The sequence below is a fragment of the Magnolia sinica genome, chromosome 14, assembly GCF_029962835.1.
Source record: "Magnolia sinica isolate HGM2019 chromosome 14, MsV1, whole genome shotgun sequence".
Classification (NCBI taxonomy): domain Eukaryota; kingdom Viridiplantae; phylum Streptophyta; class Magnoliopsida; order Magnoliales; family Magnoliaceae; genus Magnolia; species Magnolia sinica.
Window position 1 is genome coordinate 16,108,082 of NC_080586.1, and position 16,953 is coordinate 16,125,034.

The following is a 16,953-nucleotide window of genomic DNA, read 5'->3' on the forward strand; positions in this document are numbered from 1 at the left end:
TCTAGATCTTGGCGGAATAGGATCTTGGCGGAATAGGAACAGCAACAGCAATAGGTCTGGATGGGAGCAACAACAACAGATTGTCAACCGATCGGGATGAGAGCAACAGATCTGGACGAGCAACAGATCTGGATGAGCAACAGATCTGGATGAGCAGATGAGCAACAGATCTGGATGTGCAGAGGAGCAACAGATCTAGATGAGCAACAGATCTGGACGAGCAGAGGTTGCTGGAACTCGGAGAGAACGAGTGACCGGGCGACGCTGGACGAGCAGAGGTGGTCGGACGGGCAGGGGGTGGTCGGATCTTCAACAGGGGATGGTCGAACGACGCAGGGTGGTCGGATCTTCAACAGGGGACGGTCGGACGCGCAACAGATGGCGCTGGACGAGCAGAGGGATGATCGGACGACGCAGGGATGGCCGGACGACGTAGAGATGGTCGGATCTGACAGGTGGTGCCGGATTTGGATCAGTGAGGCTCTGATACCATGAAAACCGAGAGAAGCTGAAAGCTTTTCTGTATTTGAGACAACCCAAAGGGGTTGAATATATAGAAATTACAGCATCTATATAAGGAAGGAAATAAAATCAGAATCATCTACCTATGGAAAACCAACTATATAAGGTATGCTAGCTATACAAGGTATGTTTCAGCCTGTCTAACAAACCATGCCCAGAAAATCTCCTTGATAGAACAATCCTAAGTTCTGTCCCTTCAATTTGTGGCCAGAGAATAAACACCCAAACGGGAAAAATGCAGCGACATCCATATTTAACTAAAAGGACTGATAATTGGTGGCCAATATCCTCCAATCCAGGATAGGTTGGGGACATGGTACATCCAGTGGGGCCCATCAGAGCAATGGTCCGGATCACTCAAACTACAGACTGACATCTTGGGAATATTATGTATATCCTTTACAGTGGAGGATGATATAATTCCTGTCAACAAATGAAAATCTGGTTGCCCGCAGTTGCATTTTCCACATTGAAGTAGTTCACATCAACCACAGCATCCCCAAAATCCTCTGCACATAAGACAAATGCATCAGATTGGAGGCTTTTCAGAATAATGATAATCTAGACTAATTCCCAATGTAAAAACAGTAGCTGAAACAAACATAATCCCAACCTTCATAGATGGTTCTCACAAAATCGACATATTCTGGTACCAGAGTTTTATAAATGATCCCTTCTGGACGAGCATCCAGGACCACCAGCACTCCTAATCAAATAGCAATAAAGCAAATCACATGGAGTAAGGAAAAGTAAATACTAATATCTAATCTCCTGTCAGTTTCAGACGTTGAATTGAAAGTCTAAACAAGCATTCACTAACACATAGCTGTATAAATAGCACCCACTCTGACTGCGAAGCACATGCATCCTTTCCAATTTTGGTAATACAACAGTGCAACCTTTGTACAATTGAAGAACCAAAAGTCGTAAGGATGGGTGTATTTAGTAGTCACAGTGGGTGTAGATAGTGGTTCCTGTTGAGATGGCTGACGTCTCTCTCTCTCTCTCTCTCTCTCTCTCTCTCTCTCTCTCATGCATCTCCTATAGAGAGACTCTCTCTCTCTCTCTCTCTCACTCATGTACGATAAAGCCTAGTTTCACCAGGTTTGGGTTTTCCTCTCCCGTGATGTGATCTATATAAGGGGGATCACAGGCAGAAAGAGTGCATTCTTCTGGGGTTCCTTGGTATGATAGTTTTTGTGCAGAGGAAAAGTGAGAGAGAGGTAAGCCTTATATTTCTGAATTCTCTTATTTAGTGAAGAAGAAAATTTCATTTCAAACCATGTAAATCTCTATGCCCATTGGATTCAAAAGGTTCCCAAGGAAACTTGGTTGAGAAAGACGATTTATTCGAGGAGGGAGATCCATGAGAGAATTTGAACCATCAATGGAAGTGGTGGGGAGGCTCATCACCTCCCTCATTTGTTCCTCTCCCCACTTTATTAGTTAGGTGAGTACATATTCGGGCTTCATTCCATATGACTCCACGAATGGACTGTTTTTATACATCGATTATGTGATGGTGGCATAGTTTACATTTGTGATGACAGCACATGTAAAATTACGGGGATTGGAAATGTCAGAATTACTATATTTGATGATATCACATGTACAATTTCGAGTGTGCAGCATGTACTTTGTCTATGAAAGATTCTTCCATCATTCAGAAAATTTGATGAAGATGGCTACAATTTCTAATGAAAAAGGTCTACTGAATATTGTAAAAGGGGCGATGGTGATGGCGAAAGGAGATTGATTGGCAGATTATATTGGTTGAATAAAGATATTATGGTTGGTGATGCTATTGTTGCCAATATCATGAAAAAGACTCTACTACAATCTGGCACAGGCGGTTGGATCACATAAGTAACCAAGAACTAAAGGTGCTTCTTGATTGAAATTTACTTCTTACCTTAAAATTTATTAATTTAAATTTTGGTGAGGATTGTTTATTTGAAAAGCTCCATAAAACTCAATTCTCCTCTTCTACTGCTAAAAATATGTCTTAAATCTAATTCATTCTAACACTTGGGAAGCTCTTGTCAAATCCTTATGAGGTTCAAACTATTTTATTTCATTATTGATGTTTTCTCCAAGAAGGTATGGGTTTACATGCTAAAGAAGTGTGATACTTTTACTTATTTCATTAAAGTTTAAAGCATTAATCGAAAACTAGAAGCGAAAGAAGATTAAGTGTATGAGAATTGACAACAAAGGAGAGTATACCTTAAAAGAATTCAAGAATTTCTATAGTGAGCATGGTATTGAGAGGCACCACATGGTCCCTGGTACTTCACAATAGAACAGAGTCATTGGACGTATGAACTGTACGCTTATGAATCATGCTAGGAGAATGTTGAGTCCAACTAGGCTAGAACAATGTTTTTATTTATTTATTTATTATTATTATTATTATTATTTAAATTTTTTTATGGAAGTTATTAACATAGCTTGTTACTTGGTAAATTGTTCTCCTATGACTGCACTAGATTACAAAACCCCTTAAGAGATATGGTATGAAAATTTGTTAGTGATTTGCTCCCTTGTGCTTTTGATTGTGTTACTTATGTATTAATTCCCAAATAGCAAAGGATTAAGCTGGATGTAGGTCCAAAAAATGTATTTTTCTTGACTATGCATATAAAACAAGGGGGTATGCATTGTGGAACCCTACTGCCCACAAGTGATCAGCCAAGATGTCATTTTAGTGAAGATTAGATGGCGAGAGACAAGGAATTGCCGAGCTCAGAGTTGCGAAAGACAATGAAATGGAATTTTCAAAATAAGCCTATTAATTCAGAAAATCAACAAATTGATGATATCGTGGAAGATGAAGCTGATGGAGAGCATGCAAATGATACACCCAGTGCTGAAACTCAAAATGATTAAGGTCGACTGAAAAGAGCTATAAAACCCGTTTGGTTCAAGGATTACGTTACAGCTTATGCTTGCATGATAGAAGAGCGAGATCCTTGTTCATACTCAGAGATATGTCAATCTGTGGAGGCTAACCAGTGGAGAGCATCCATAGAGGAGGATATGAAAGCTTCGTATAAAAACAAGACTTGAGAATTGGTTGAATTACCCAAATTGCAGAAGGTTATTGGTTATATATGAATTAACAAGCTAAGAAAAGATACCAACAGGGGTGTTGAAAGATGCAAAGCTTGATTAGTGGTAAAATGATATGCTCATAAATCAAGTATTGACTTTAATGAAATTATCTTTAGTTGTCAGATTGAGTATTATTCATATTGTGTTGAGTATGACAATAGTGATTGACTTGGAGCTTGAGCAATTGGAGGTAAAAACTGCCTTTTTGTATGAAAATCTTGATGAAGAAATTTATATGACTCAACTTGAATACTTTATTGAAAAAAATTAGATGAATCTCTTTGTTGGCTGAATAGATTGCTTTATGGTTTAAAACAGAAACTAAGGTGTTGGTACAAATGGATTGTTCATTGTAAGTTTGGAATTCTGGGGATGTGAGGCAAACCATTGTGCCTATCTTCGTAACTATGGTGATGATGGCTTTATTATCTTGTTACTATATGTGGATGACATACTAGTTATAGGTACTAGTAGAAATACTACTTCGATATGCAGAATCCTAATTCAATCAGTACTCCATTTCCTACTCGTCGTAGGCTACCTTCTCCTAGCACAAGAGTGGGGAAGGCAAATATTCCTTAAGTGAGGTATTAATTGGCAGTAGGGAGTAGACATTGTGTAAGCAGTAGGAGCAATCGGTAGGGAGTATTCAATCATTCGTTACTTGAAGGGTAATCGATTGGGAGTAGACATAGCGCAAGCAGTAGGAGCAATAAACAAATATTTCTCAAGTGAGGTATTCATTGGCTTTATTATCTTGTTACTACATGTGGATGACATACTGGTTGTAGGTACTAGTAAAGATACTACTTCGATAAGCAAAATCCTAATTCAATAAGTACTCCATTTCCTACTTGTTGCAGGCTACCTTCTCCTAGCACAGGAGTGGGGAAGGCAAATATTTCTCAAGTGAGATATTCATTGGTGGTAGAGAGTAGACATTGCACAAGCAGTAGAAGCAAGCGGTTGGGAGTATTCAATCATTTGTTACATGAAGGGTACTTTTGAGGCGACTATTTTTTATAGTGGCCAAAATTTAGAGTTCGTTGATTTTGTGGACGTAAATTATGCAAGAAATCATGGAAAAAGAAAATCTACCACAGGTAACATTTTCTTTTTGGCTAATGGTGCGATTAGTTGGATGTTGAGATTATAGTCCGTGATGACCTTGTTCACTACAGAAGCAAAGTACATGGGAGTTACACAAGCATGCAAAGAAAGTATTTGGTTGAGGATGTTGCTAGAAGAATTGAAATTCAAGTAGAAAGTGGTGGTGACTCACTATGATAGAGCGCATTGCACTTGGCTAAAAATTCAATATTTCATGCTTCGACCAAGCACATCGATGTTCAGTATCACTTTATTTGCAACGTGGTGGAAGATGGACAGATTCACACAGACGACAATGTAGTGAATATACCGATGAATCCTATTGCAAATGAAAAGTTTGTTTAGTGCAAGATTTCTCTTGAGCTTGTTGCTACTTAGTAATTGGTGACGTTTGAGCATTTATTATTGAAAATGTTTTTCCCACTATTAGAGAAACAAGTCTTCAAGTGGGAAACATTGAGGTGTGAGACATCTCCAACATAGAGACATCTCTCTCTCTCTCTCTCTCTCTCTCTCTCTCTCTCTCTCTCACGCGTCTCCCGTAGAGAGACATTTCTCCCTCTCTCTCTCTCTCACTCATGTACGGTAACGCCTAATTTCACTAGGTTTGGGTTTTGCTCTCTTGTAATATGGTCTATATAAGGGGGATCACAGGTAGAAAGAGATATTCATTGGTTTGATAGTTCTTGTACCGAGGAAGAGTGGGAGAGACGTAAGCCTTGTATTTTTCTCTTGTTCTAGTGAAAAAGAAAGCTATGTCTCTTGTTGTTTTTCCCTTTGCCTCGAGGGTTTTGGTTTTCTTTTCTTTTTAAATTATTTTTTTTTTAATTTATATTTTGTTGTTTTGCTTTGCCTACATCGATTGTGTGCGGGTGCTTTTCTGCAATGGTTCCCACATAAAGAAACCAAACAATGGAGGTGGTTGATCATCCTGTTATGAGCAAGGTTTGAAGTATCATTCCAAACCCAAACATATCGCTCAAAACAAACCGGTTTTGTCTCTAAACGATATGGCTGTATTGGCTCGATATGGGTGGATATGACCTGGTTTCAGTGGTGACCGATACAATACACACCGAAATGATTTTCAATCCTTGATTATGAGTATTATAGAAGACAGATGAGAATAATTTATTACTATACAGATTGTTTGACAGAATCCTGGCAGGGAAATAGCATGGTTAGCAAAGACAAACGGGCCATTTGGGAAGGGAGAATACCATGCTCTTCCCTGATGTTTTCTCTGCACACAGCATTTAATGCAGTTTCTCAGACAGTATCTCCTATTTGATGGAAACACCCTGCCAATAACCGTAACACTATATCCTTGGGATTCAGTCTTCCTCCAAATGGCCTCAGTCCTCCCATGAAATTATATGCGTTAATCTATGCTGGTGATATGTTATGATGCTTGTTTTGTGTCAGTTATCTCAAGACATCACCTACACACACTGACTACGAGGCTTCAAATATCTCATTTGTGCATCTAGGAAAGACATTTAAATTTGTGTAATAAGCTGGAAAATTTGAATTCTGTTTTACTTGGGTCCACATCAAACTAATTTTAGACGCCCTTTGTGTTGAGAATGCATGCCCGCCATCTAGACACACAGAATGCAGTCAATACAGAAAGAATCACACTCCACAGTGTTTTATTTTCAATTTGGGTTATATGAGAGAGCTATTATATGCTCTTGTAAGCCCTAGATTCTTGTCTTTCACCATCAACATATTCTTACACAGTGGGTTTAAGTGGATGTAAACTAAGGGATGCCGCACGAGGTTCTTATCAGGCAGCTGATGCCTCTCCATGCTAATAGCATGGTATGACAGCCAAAATTTCCTCCACCAGATGTCAATACATTATATGATCTGTAAGCTTTTAGATTTTATATTTTTTTAGTATCTGATCATGTTATTCTCCTTGATCAATTATAGGGTAACTAAATCCAGCTTCCATGTGTTACCATTCTCCTTGACGAACAAACACAATCACATAGATAGAGAAAAGCATAAGAAAATGTAAGAGCTTATCTCAACAGCACCATAACTGAATTAGATGGACTAAAAATGATATAATACTCTCAGAATGCATCCTCTACTCTAGCACCGAAGAAAATCAGGAAATCAAAATATAGGTTCCAAGAGGGGAAAAATTGCCCACATATTAATAAAAAGAACAATTAAATGTGTGAAGATATCATTCTCAATCTGAAAAAAATGTAAACCATTCCATAGAAAGCTTGGAAAGAAACTCAATTTGTAAAACAGAAGCATGCATAAAAAGGACATAACAGACTGTAAAGAGAATGTGTAGTGCAGAAAACAAGTGAAACAACATCATGATGAAGAGCTCAGAAATTATTCTGTAACCAGGTGGTAGCTGGAACATTTACCAGGTGCCAACCAAGCTTTTGTGACATCACTGGGCAATGGAGCCAACCAAAGAATGTTCCTTAGATTCATTGAGTCATCATACTTCACATTAGATCCTGAAAGTATCAGAAGGTAGGTCAGAAGTTAGAACAGCACACAAGTTATGCACAACTGGTAGTTGAAAAGGCAGAATTATTTTGTTTTTTAAAATCCCATTTAGAGATTCGAAAGCAAAAAGCGGACATCAAAAATCAGAAAGAAAAAACAAAAGAAACCACACATAAAACAAACATATGTCTACATTTTTTTTAGAAACACAAACACAAGCGTAGAAGATTGCTTCCGACCATAGTTTACCCGTTTGGCAGTATCCCATTTGATAAGGGAACACTTCCTTTTCATAGGCTGGGTATTCTCTGGCATGGAACCTGGAAAATTGGAATGAATAAATCCCAACCATGGCAATAAATAGTATTAATAAGAATCAGATTTTCTGGTTTAAATGATGCATGCACAGAACTTAAAGAGTATCAGAATATCCAAACTGATACTCTTTTATGTTTTACAAACACCAGAATCGATTTGGTTATGATTTAAGGCCCGGAAGAATGCATGCAGAGCTCCATGCAAGGAAAGAAGCATACATGCAGAGAATATAACCGAAAGGCATCTGGTGGTTATATTTATTTCGGACCAAATTCATTTTTTCTGTCCATCCTCAGTCCCCCATGTTTTGCAGAAAATATTAGCTCAGGGGACTGACTCTTTATCGCTGCAGTCTATAGTAACATGTGAATTAGGAATGCTAGCTCTGAGATATTGTTATTTCAATCCTTGAGGAAAAAAACAAAAGAAAAGAAAAGAAAAGGAAAATGAGTAATGGACCATTACCTTTAGACTCTGATGAAAAAAATATGTCATTCATGTGATTAACAAGATAATGCAAACAGGACTCACTTGCATGAGATGAAGGATCTTCTTCGCAGCACGTCTGCCATGCTAGCATGGAATGTTTGCTAGATTGGGGTCATTCATCAAGTGGCACTTAATTGTGAAAATGCCCTAGCCCAAAAATCAGTCTGGTCCACGTATATGTAGAATATGAACCCTCGGTCATATTGCTCCAATTGTCTTTACTTTTCATGCATGTGGCGAGCATTGGATGAACGGAGAAGCATGATATTTGGGCCAGACGATGTTCACAGTGGGACGACCTGATGAACGTCCAAGATCTAGCACACTCATGCTACTTTGGCACGTATGCCACAAAGGCAACCCCTATCTCTTGCAAGTTGCAACCAGATGTGGTTCTCATCGCTCACTAAACAAAGCATTCATGGAACTTCAAACTAAATTCTTTTCAATTAAATGATTCACTGAATAAGGATTCCTGAACTCACAATATGCCAAGCCTTCCAGAGTCCGTGGCGAGGAAGAGGTGACCATGGAACAAGTCATAGCGATTCAGTGATACATTCAATCCAACTGAGGGACCGCGAGTAACAATTATTTCAAACAAGAATGCAAGGTATGAGTTCAATTCCTGTACATGGTGTTCAATTGCAAAATGTACCTGAGTTGATCATCAATAATCAATATGATTGAGAAATGAAAATTGCTTTCAAGAATGAATCATTTGACGTAAACCTCATTAACGAAGCGCCGCCCATATGGAGTTCTTGTGAGCTCACATCGGTCCTCCTTGCATCCATCGACGTCAGGTACCTGTTATATTACGATATAATTTAAGCTTTAAGTGGCTACATTACAGGCTCTTTCAATGGGGAGACCCAATCTGAGTCCAGCACACCAATTTCCATTTCATGATCCAATCCAGATTGTTGATCAGTTGGGTCGCACGGTGGAAGTACCACTTCTGTAATTCATGTAGATTGGATTCCTCGGTCCAACTCATGGGACTTGCCCTTTCAATGGTTACTGGTCATTACCAATATTGCTTTCTAATGTCATTTGTAAGTCAGTGATGGGCGGTTAAAATGATTCAATTCTACAGACCCTGATCATTGGTGAGACCCACCTGATTAGTGGTCTGGATCATGGACTGCTGTGTCATGTGCCTCAGTGCCTGATTTGAGTGCAGAGTACCATATAAGGAAATTGTGGGCGGTGCTGTATTAGATTTCCCTATAAGAATTGTGGCAGTTGTTCGAGGTCAGCTGAAATGTGAAATTGACGTAAACTGGGTTCCAATGAAATAGAGATAATATCATCATCATCTAAGCCTTACACCAAGTTACCAACTAATTGAGTTTGACTACATGAATCCTGTTCCAGTGAAATAGAGACAATATATAAACAGAAAATATACAAAGGGCCCTGGTCTGATGAGGAATTGAGGATGATATGTAGATAGAAAACATAAAAACGGCATTTGTCTAATGAAAGATCCAATGCTGGGCTTGGACTATGCCATATGACTAGAGGTACTCTTAAAATGCTCAGTCTGAGAAATTGTATTTGAGAATCAATCACTTACAGGAGCCTGCACCACTAATAGTGATACATGGATTTTCTAGCTATTGGATGCATTAGAATAATAATTATAAATACAATAATAATAATTATTATTATTATTTGGGTTAGCTTGTTAGTACACACCCCATTGTTAGTACATGCCCACTGTCAGCCACACCCCTCTTGGGAATCGATACCAAGACCTCAGTGTTGAAATGAGGTTCTCTTCATTCAGTCTACCACTTAAGCTATGGATTGGTGTGCATTAAAATAATTATTTGATACCTTCCCAATTAATGCATCCAATGGTTAAAAAAGCCCCGTACAACAATTAATTATTAGTGATGCAGGCGTCAATAGGTGATCACTTCTCATTGTATGATACTACTTGACTTGTCATATGGTTGAGAGATCCAAACTGTGGATATTGTGGTCCCCACCGTCGATGGGAGTTCCCTGACGAATCCCATGGCTGATGTTTTTGATGACTGAACCATGGGCCACAATTGTACAAAGTACTGTACAGTTTCTCACCCTAGCATTGTATATTACCTCCACGATGAAAGATTCAATCGGTTTGGATCCTCAGCATGCAGCATGGATCATCCAATTGGTGAGATTTGTATATTCATGTCCATGGTCCAATACATAAAGGTAGAAATCTTGTACTGGTAATGGGCCCAAATGATTTGATTTCTAACAAGAATATGATCAAGTAGGGCCACTTGAAATAATTGCCTAATCTAGATCCATGATAATATTCATCTGCTATGGGTACCTCATCCTGAATCATTTCTGTTGAAGTTACCAGAACTACACATGTCAACTCGGCTCAAGTGTGAGAGATCCATCCCCGCGCATCGAGCAGGAGTCGTGTAGACACCCTAGGGCAGAAAATCAGGTTGGTTGCACATGAATGGTAATGTGGACGGTTGGTCAATTAACTGTATTTCTTTTGTGCATGTGACCCACCAGATCAGCAAACAGGCCTAGTCTTCAAAGGATTCCTGACATGTATCAAGGTGTGCCCTTTTTTTCCACAAATACCTACATCTACATCCATGTCCAAGATGTTTAGATATTTCAAAACTTCATGGACAGCGAAATGCTATTGCTATTCAGACAGACATCACTTTTACCAAATGTGGATTGTGATATTTTTTTGTTCCAATAGCAATTAAGGGTCAGGAACAACCAATCTCTTCATGATAAACAGAAATGCTATTGCCATTGACAAAGACATCATTTTTACCAAATTTGGATTGTGATCTTTTTTGTTCCAATAGCAATTAAGGGTAAGGAACAACCAATCTCTTTATGATAAAGAGATCAATTTTGCAAGTTTGTTATAATGGGTAATTCCCACAAAGGATCGGAGTAATGACGTTATACAATACTTGAAATATCGATGTACGGGACAGGATATCTAAAGGTGGGGCCCACCTGATTAGCAGCTTGGCTTGTGCACATACATTAGAAGTACACAGGAATTCCCGTGCAAGTGGAACCGTACACAAAGTGGACCTGACTAGAGCCGATTTTTAACTGGGTCCAAAATGGTGGACCCAAACCTGACCTAATTTCTGAAGGGTTCCCAAAAACAGCTTATCTCGGGCCTACAAGTTGGGCCCACCTGATGAACATCTGGGATGCCACGTTGGCACACATGCTGATAGCAGGATTTCGCGGATGAATGCAGATTGCAGTCGCTACTGGACAGTGCTCTGTGGGCCCCACCATGACGTATGCGTTTGATCCACACCATCTATCCACTTTTCAAGCTCATTTTACCACCACGATGTATGCGTTTGATCCACATCATCTATCCATTTTACCAGCTCATTTTACCACCACGACGTATGTGTTTGATCCACACCATCTATCCATTTTACCAGCTCATTTTAAGGCATGACCCAGAAATGAGGTAGATCCAAATCTCAGGTGGACTGCACCACAGGAAACGGTGGTGATTGAACGCCCACCATTAAAAACTTCTTGGGGGCCACAAAAGTTTTGGATCAAGCTGTTATTTTTGTTTTCCCTTCATCCAGGTCAATCAACTGGTTGGATGGCAAATAAACATTACGGCGGGCCCTAAGAAGTTTTTAACGGTGGGTGTTTCAATCACCACTGTTTTCCTATGGTGTGGAACACCTCTAATTTGGATCTGCCTCATTTTTGGGCTCATGCCCTAAAATGATGATACAAAATGGATGGACAGTGTGGATAAAACAAATACATCATTTTGGGGCCCACAGAGCACTATCCAGCAGCGACGTTGGTTGCTACTGGCAGTGTCAGTGTGCAATCCGCGTCCTTCGCGGATAGGATAGCCATTGCATTTTCCAGTCAGACATATCAGCAGACCCAAATGACCGGCTCGGTGGACTTTCCCGTTCAAACTTGATCCACTTCTTTTAAGCCGTCCGTTTGAAGTCCACCGAACAAACGATCACGACTGTCTGCCTAGTGCGATTTTGTACAACAGCAAATCCACAGTCCTGGCTACCAGGCGCACGGTCTAGATCTTCCAACCATCCATCCATGTGCATGATCGTGTCCTGCGATTAGCACATTTTGGTCAACCTCGCTTGACCACACACGAATAGAAACCGGAAATTCCAAACTCACCGGCAACGTTGTCGGATCGAGCGCTCGGTGAATCGCGGCCGGATCTCCCCCGGAATCCACAGCCAGCCTGGCCAGCTCCATCACCGGCTCCGGCGGCCACCACACCAGCTCGTCCTCCTCCCTCTCCGTCAATCTCCGTCGTCCATCGATCAGATCTCGACATCCGAGCGAGAGTTTCTGGAATTTCTCGCTGGAATTGGGAGAAAACGGGACGAGAAACCGCAGGCAAGATCTCAGGTCCTCGGCTTCCTTGAGCTTGATCCTCGCCGCTTGTTCTTGGCTCCCGAGAAGAGAGAGAAGATTAGAAGCTGCTGTCTTGGGAGAAGAATGAGATGTCGGCGATCTGATGAAAGAGAAGGGGAGAAAGGAAGGAGATGTTGAAGAGGAAGCAGAGATTGCGAGAGAGAAGGAGAAGACGAACGCGAATTTGAGGGGGAGAGAGGGATTTCTCATCTCATCTCACGAAATTTTCCTTTCTTTTCGCCCTACAATACTTGCACTTTCGCTGGGCCTCTTTCTTGGGTGGGCCTCTGTCCGTCGCGATAGATGCAACTTTGCAGGGACTGTCGAGGGAGAAGGGTCATGGGCAAACGAACTGTTAGCTGACACACAAATTACTTGAATGTGGGCCCATATTTTAGTAATCTAAACGGTTGATCTGATAGGCCTCGATGCAGATGGGTGCCATCTATATATATATATATATATATATATATATATATATATAGAGAGAGAGAGAGAGAGAGAGAGAGAGAGAGAGAGATGCTCAAACACAACTATTTGGACCGTCCACCTGGGTGTCTGTTGTCTGAATTAATGCTAATTAATGTTAACGAACGAGGAAAAGGAGCTACTGGCATAGGATGGCCCCACCATGGTGTTCACGTAAAATCCACCTCAGTCATTAGCTAAGTAACCCAATGTTACACCCAAGGCCCTTAAATCAGCCTCATCAGTGGTTCAGATAGACCACACGATTAAAAACAATTTACAAGGAATGTTTACACTGGAGACTGTTTCCTTAGTATGGCCTCACTTGAATAATTTATGAGCCTTCATTTTAGCCCCCGGGCCTAGAATCTGGCGTGGAATCCAGTGGTTGCAATGGATTTCACATGCTCATAGGGCAAGCATGGTAACAATCAAGGGTGGATGTCTCTCCCAACTGTTTTTATTTGTATGGCCTACTTGAATCACATATAGAATTACACATCGATCTGGTGGTACGCATCACAGTAGCCCTGTGCAAACATAAAAGGTGGATCTCTTGGATGGCTGGTTCCCAGAAATAAGGTGGGGGAGTAGATCAGTGATACCTGGCAACAAAGCAGTAGGGTAATTACCTGACTGTGTGGCCCACCTTCATGTATGCTCTATATATCCACGCTATCCATCAGTTTTTATACATCATTCCACTATATGATCTTAAAAATAAAGTAGATCCAAATTTTAAGTGAACCACGCTACATAAAAGAGTAGACATTGAATACCCACTGTTAAAAACTTTCTGCTTATCGTAATGTTTTTTAGCCATCGAACGTATTGACAAGGTCACACTGACATTGATAAAGGGAAAGCACAAATATCACCTTTATCCAAAACTTTTATGGCCCTAAGAAGTTTATAATAGTCAATCACCACTATTTACAGTGGCGTGGTCCACAACATTTTATGTGTATAATGCCAGCATCACGATGATTAATTACGTACTTGAACTACGCTGCCGCGTTAGCATTGGACGCGATTAGCTACTAAAGTTATGTCACTAGCTTATGTGAGCCCAACCATGATGTATTATGTGTTTTATCCACACCATCCATCCATTTGGAAAAATCATTTTATGGCACCAGACAAAGAATGAGGCAGATTCAAAGCTTAAGTGGACCCACCATAGAAAAAAGTGGGGATTGAACACCTATCCTTAAAAACATCTTAAGGCCGCATAAGTTTTCGATCAAGCTGATAATTGTGTTTTCGCTTATTCCATGTTTTTGTTAACTTATAAACAGCTTGGATTTCAAATAGACATCATGGTGGGCCCCATGAAGGTTACAAGGGTGGGCGTCATTGTCCCCACTGTTTTCTATGGTGGGGTTTACTTGAGTTATGGATCTACCTCATCCTTTGGCTGATGTCCTAAAATGATCTCTCCAAATGGATGAACAGTGTGGATACAACACATACATCATGGTGGGCCCACACAACGTGGTGATATCACTTCATTAGTGAGTTACTGTCGGGTTTAGTGGCTAATCCAAGACTGGCATCATTACGAGTATTAACTACCACATTAAATTACGCCTTAGAGTAGTGTTTTGGGTGTTCTGAAAACAGGTATCACATGACGCCCGTTCCAAAAAAAATTTTGGGGCCTATTCTGATATGCGTGTGAGATCCACTCAGGCCATTAGATGTGTAATCAAGTAATAAGCCTGCAGCTAATAAATCAGGCTAACCCACGATTCAGATGGACCACACCAATGAGAATAATTAGGAGAAAGACATCTACCCTTGATTTTTATAGGGCCCATCATGATGAAACTGTAAAATTTATTCCAACCATTAGATGTCACATCAAAAATAAGCCTAGGTCCGGAGAATAAGATTCATACATGATTCACATAAGTCACGCTACAGGAAATTGCTTGGAGGGTGATCCTTTCCATGTACACTAATTCCAACAGTGGAATCCTCTTGGACTACGGATAGGGATAAATTTTGAGACCTTGACCTAAGGTGGAGTGACATATGTGATGGCCGGGTTTGATTTTACATTAACACCGTGATAGTGATAGGACCGACCCAAGCCGTAGCCACTTTTCCATGCTAAAATAATGAAATTAGCGCAGTGAAAGCATTTACTTCTATAAATTAAGAAGAAAGTTCCCATTAAATGCATTGCTATATATATATATATATATATATGGAAAAGGTCCTATACGGTCGAGCTCATGGGAACTTCCCAAGAGGTCAAGCTGTGTGGGCCCACTATGATGTATGTCGAACATCTACCCCATCATATAGATGCATCATTCCATAGTGGGCATAGGGCTTAAAAATCAAGTGAATCCGTGACTCGTGTGGGCCACACTACATACAAAAGTTGAGAGGGGTTAACCTCCATTAAACCATTCATAATCATTTTTTGGGTCCACCGAGATGTGGTTCACAAATCCAGCCCATTCATTATGTGTGTCTCACTCGAATGAGGGGTCAAACTAAGTTTCAGACACATCCGAATTTTAAGTGGGCCCCACCAAGTGCTTTTATATGTTTTAAGCATGTCTTCACATGATTTTAGATGGTATGGCCCACCAAAGTTCCGTGTACAACTGATTTTTGGGATATCCTATAATTTAAAGGGGCCCATCAAATGCGCGGTGTAGATGTTCGACATACATCATGGTGGGGCCCACACAGCTCGACCTCATGGGGATAAATTTTGAGACCTTGATCTAAGGTGGAGTGACATTAATGATGGTCGGGTTTATTTTACATTAACACCATGGTAGGACCCGCCCAAGCCATGGTCACTTTTCCATGCTAAAATGAAATTAGTGTGTAGTGAAAGCATTTACTTATATTAATTAAGAAGAAAGTTTCCATTAAATGCATAGCTAGTTCGTCATATATATATATATATGTGTGTGTGTGTGTGTGGGAAAAGGTTCTATGCGGTCGAGCTCATGGGAACTTTCCATGAGGTCGAGTTGTGTGGCCCCACCGTGATGCGTGTCAAACATCTACCCCATCAGTAAGATGCACCATTCCATGGTGGGCTTGGGGCTTAAAAATGAAGTCAATCCGTGACTTGTATGGGCCACACCACATACAAAAGTTGAGAGAAGTTACCCTCCATTAAAACATTCATAATCATTTGTCGGGCCCACCGAGATGTGATTCACAAATCTAGCCCATCCATTATGTGTGTCCCACTTGGATGAGGGGTCAGGCCAATTTTCAGATGCATCCAAATTTCAAGTGGGCCCCATCAAGTACTTTTATATGTTTTAGGCATGTCTTCACATGATTTTAGATGGTATGGCCCACTTGAGTCCCATATATGGCTGATTTTTGGGATATCCCATAATTTAAAGGTGACCCATCAACTACACGGTGTTAATGGTTGACATGCATCACAGTGAGGCCCACACAGCTCGACCTTATGGGAAGCGTATCAAACAGAATTTTTTTAGTTAAAAAAGGAAAAAATATTTAAAATAGGAAGAGAGAGAGAGAGAGAGAGAGAGAGAGAGAGAGAGAGAGAGAGAGAGAGAGAGAGAGAGAGAGAGAGAGCGTAGAGCAAGTTCTATATATATATATATATAGAGAGAGAGAGAGAGAGAGAGAGAGAGAGAGAGAGAGAGAGAGAGAGAGAGAGAGAGTCATGCTCACCTACGCACCTATGCACGTGCGCACCTTTGCACACTGTCATGGGCGTCTAATTTGAATAGTCCATGTGATGTGGAATCCGATGAAACCCCAAGGGATAAATTTTCACCCTGACCTAAAATTCTAGTGAGTCATAGCAAAGAGAAATGCAAATCAAGGGAGGAAACTGTTTTCATTTTTCATAGCCCACCAAAGTTTTGGATCAAAGTAAAAATTAGGCCTAGTGGGTTTCATGAGGTGCTGCTTTACATGGACTATTCAAATGTTGGAGTCGCATCACGTATGATGAGTTCTCAAACAAGTTCGGATGAGTTCTCAAACAAGTTCGCATGA

General features: G+C 40.4%; 1 protein-coding gene across 1 annotated transcript; it reads right to left on the bottom strand.

Moving 5' to 3' along the window:
• Window positions 1-751: 751 nt before the first annotated feature.
• On the bottom strand, window positions 752-12,752 carry LOC131225177 (uncharacterized). The gene is made up of 7 exons (XM_058220641.1): window positions 12,229-12,752; window positions 8,770-8,847; window positions 8,523-8,665; window positions 7,480-7,550; window positions 7,143-7,238; window positions 1,136-1,228; window positions 752-1,031 (listed from the first exon to the last, which is right to left on the bottom strand). The coding sequence occupies exons 1-7, from the start codon at window positions 12,679-12,681 to the stop codon at window positions 949-951; spliced, it is 1,017 nt and encodes a 338-aa protein (XP_058076624.1). The 5' UTR covers window positions 12,682-12,752; the 3' UTR covers window positions 752-948.
• Between the last annotated feature and the right edge of the window lie 4,201 nt (window positions 12,753-16,953).

Coding starts and splice junctions, on each gene's coding strand:
- LOC131225177 (XM_058220641.1), bottom strand. CDS start 12,681: ATGAGAAATCCCTCTCTCCCCCTCAAATTCGCGTTCGTCTTCTCCTTC. Junction 7,551..8,522: donor TCTGGAAGGCTTGGCATATT/GTGAGTTCAGGA, acceptor CCAATTTTCCAG/GTTCCATGCCAGAGAATACC. Junction 1,229..7,142: donor AAAAGCTTGGTTGGCACCTG/GTAAATGTTCCA, acceptor CTATTTGATTAG/GAGTGCTGGTGGTCCTGGAT.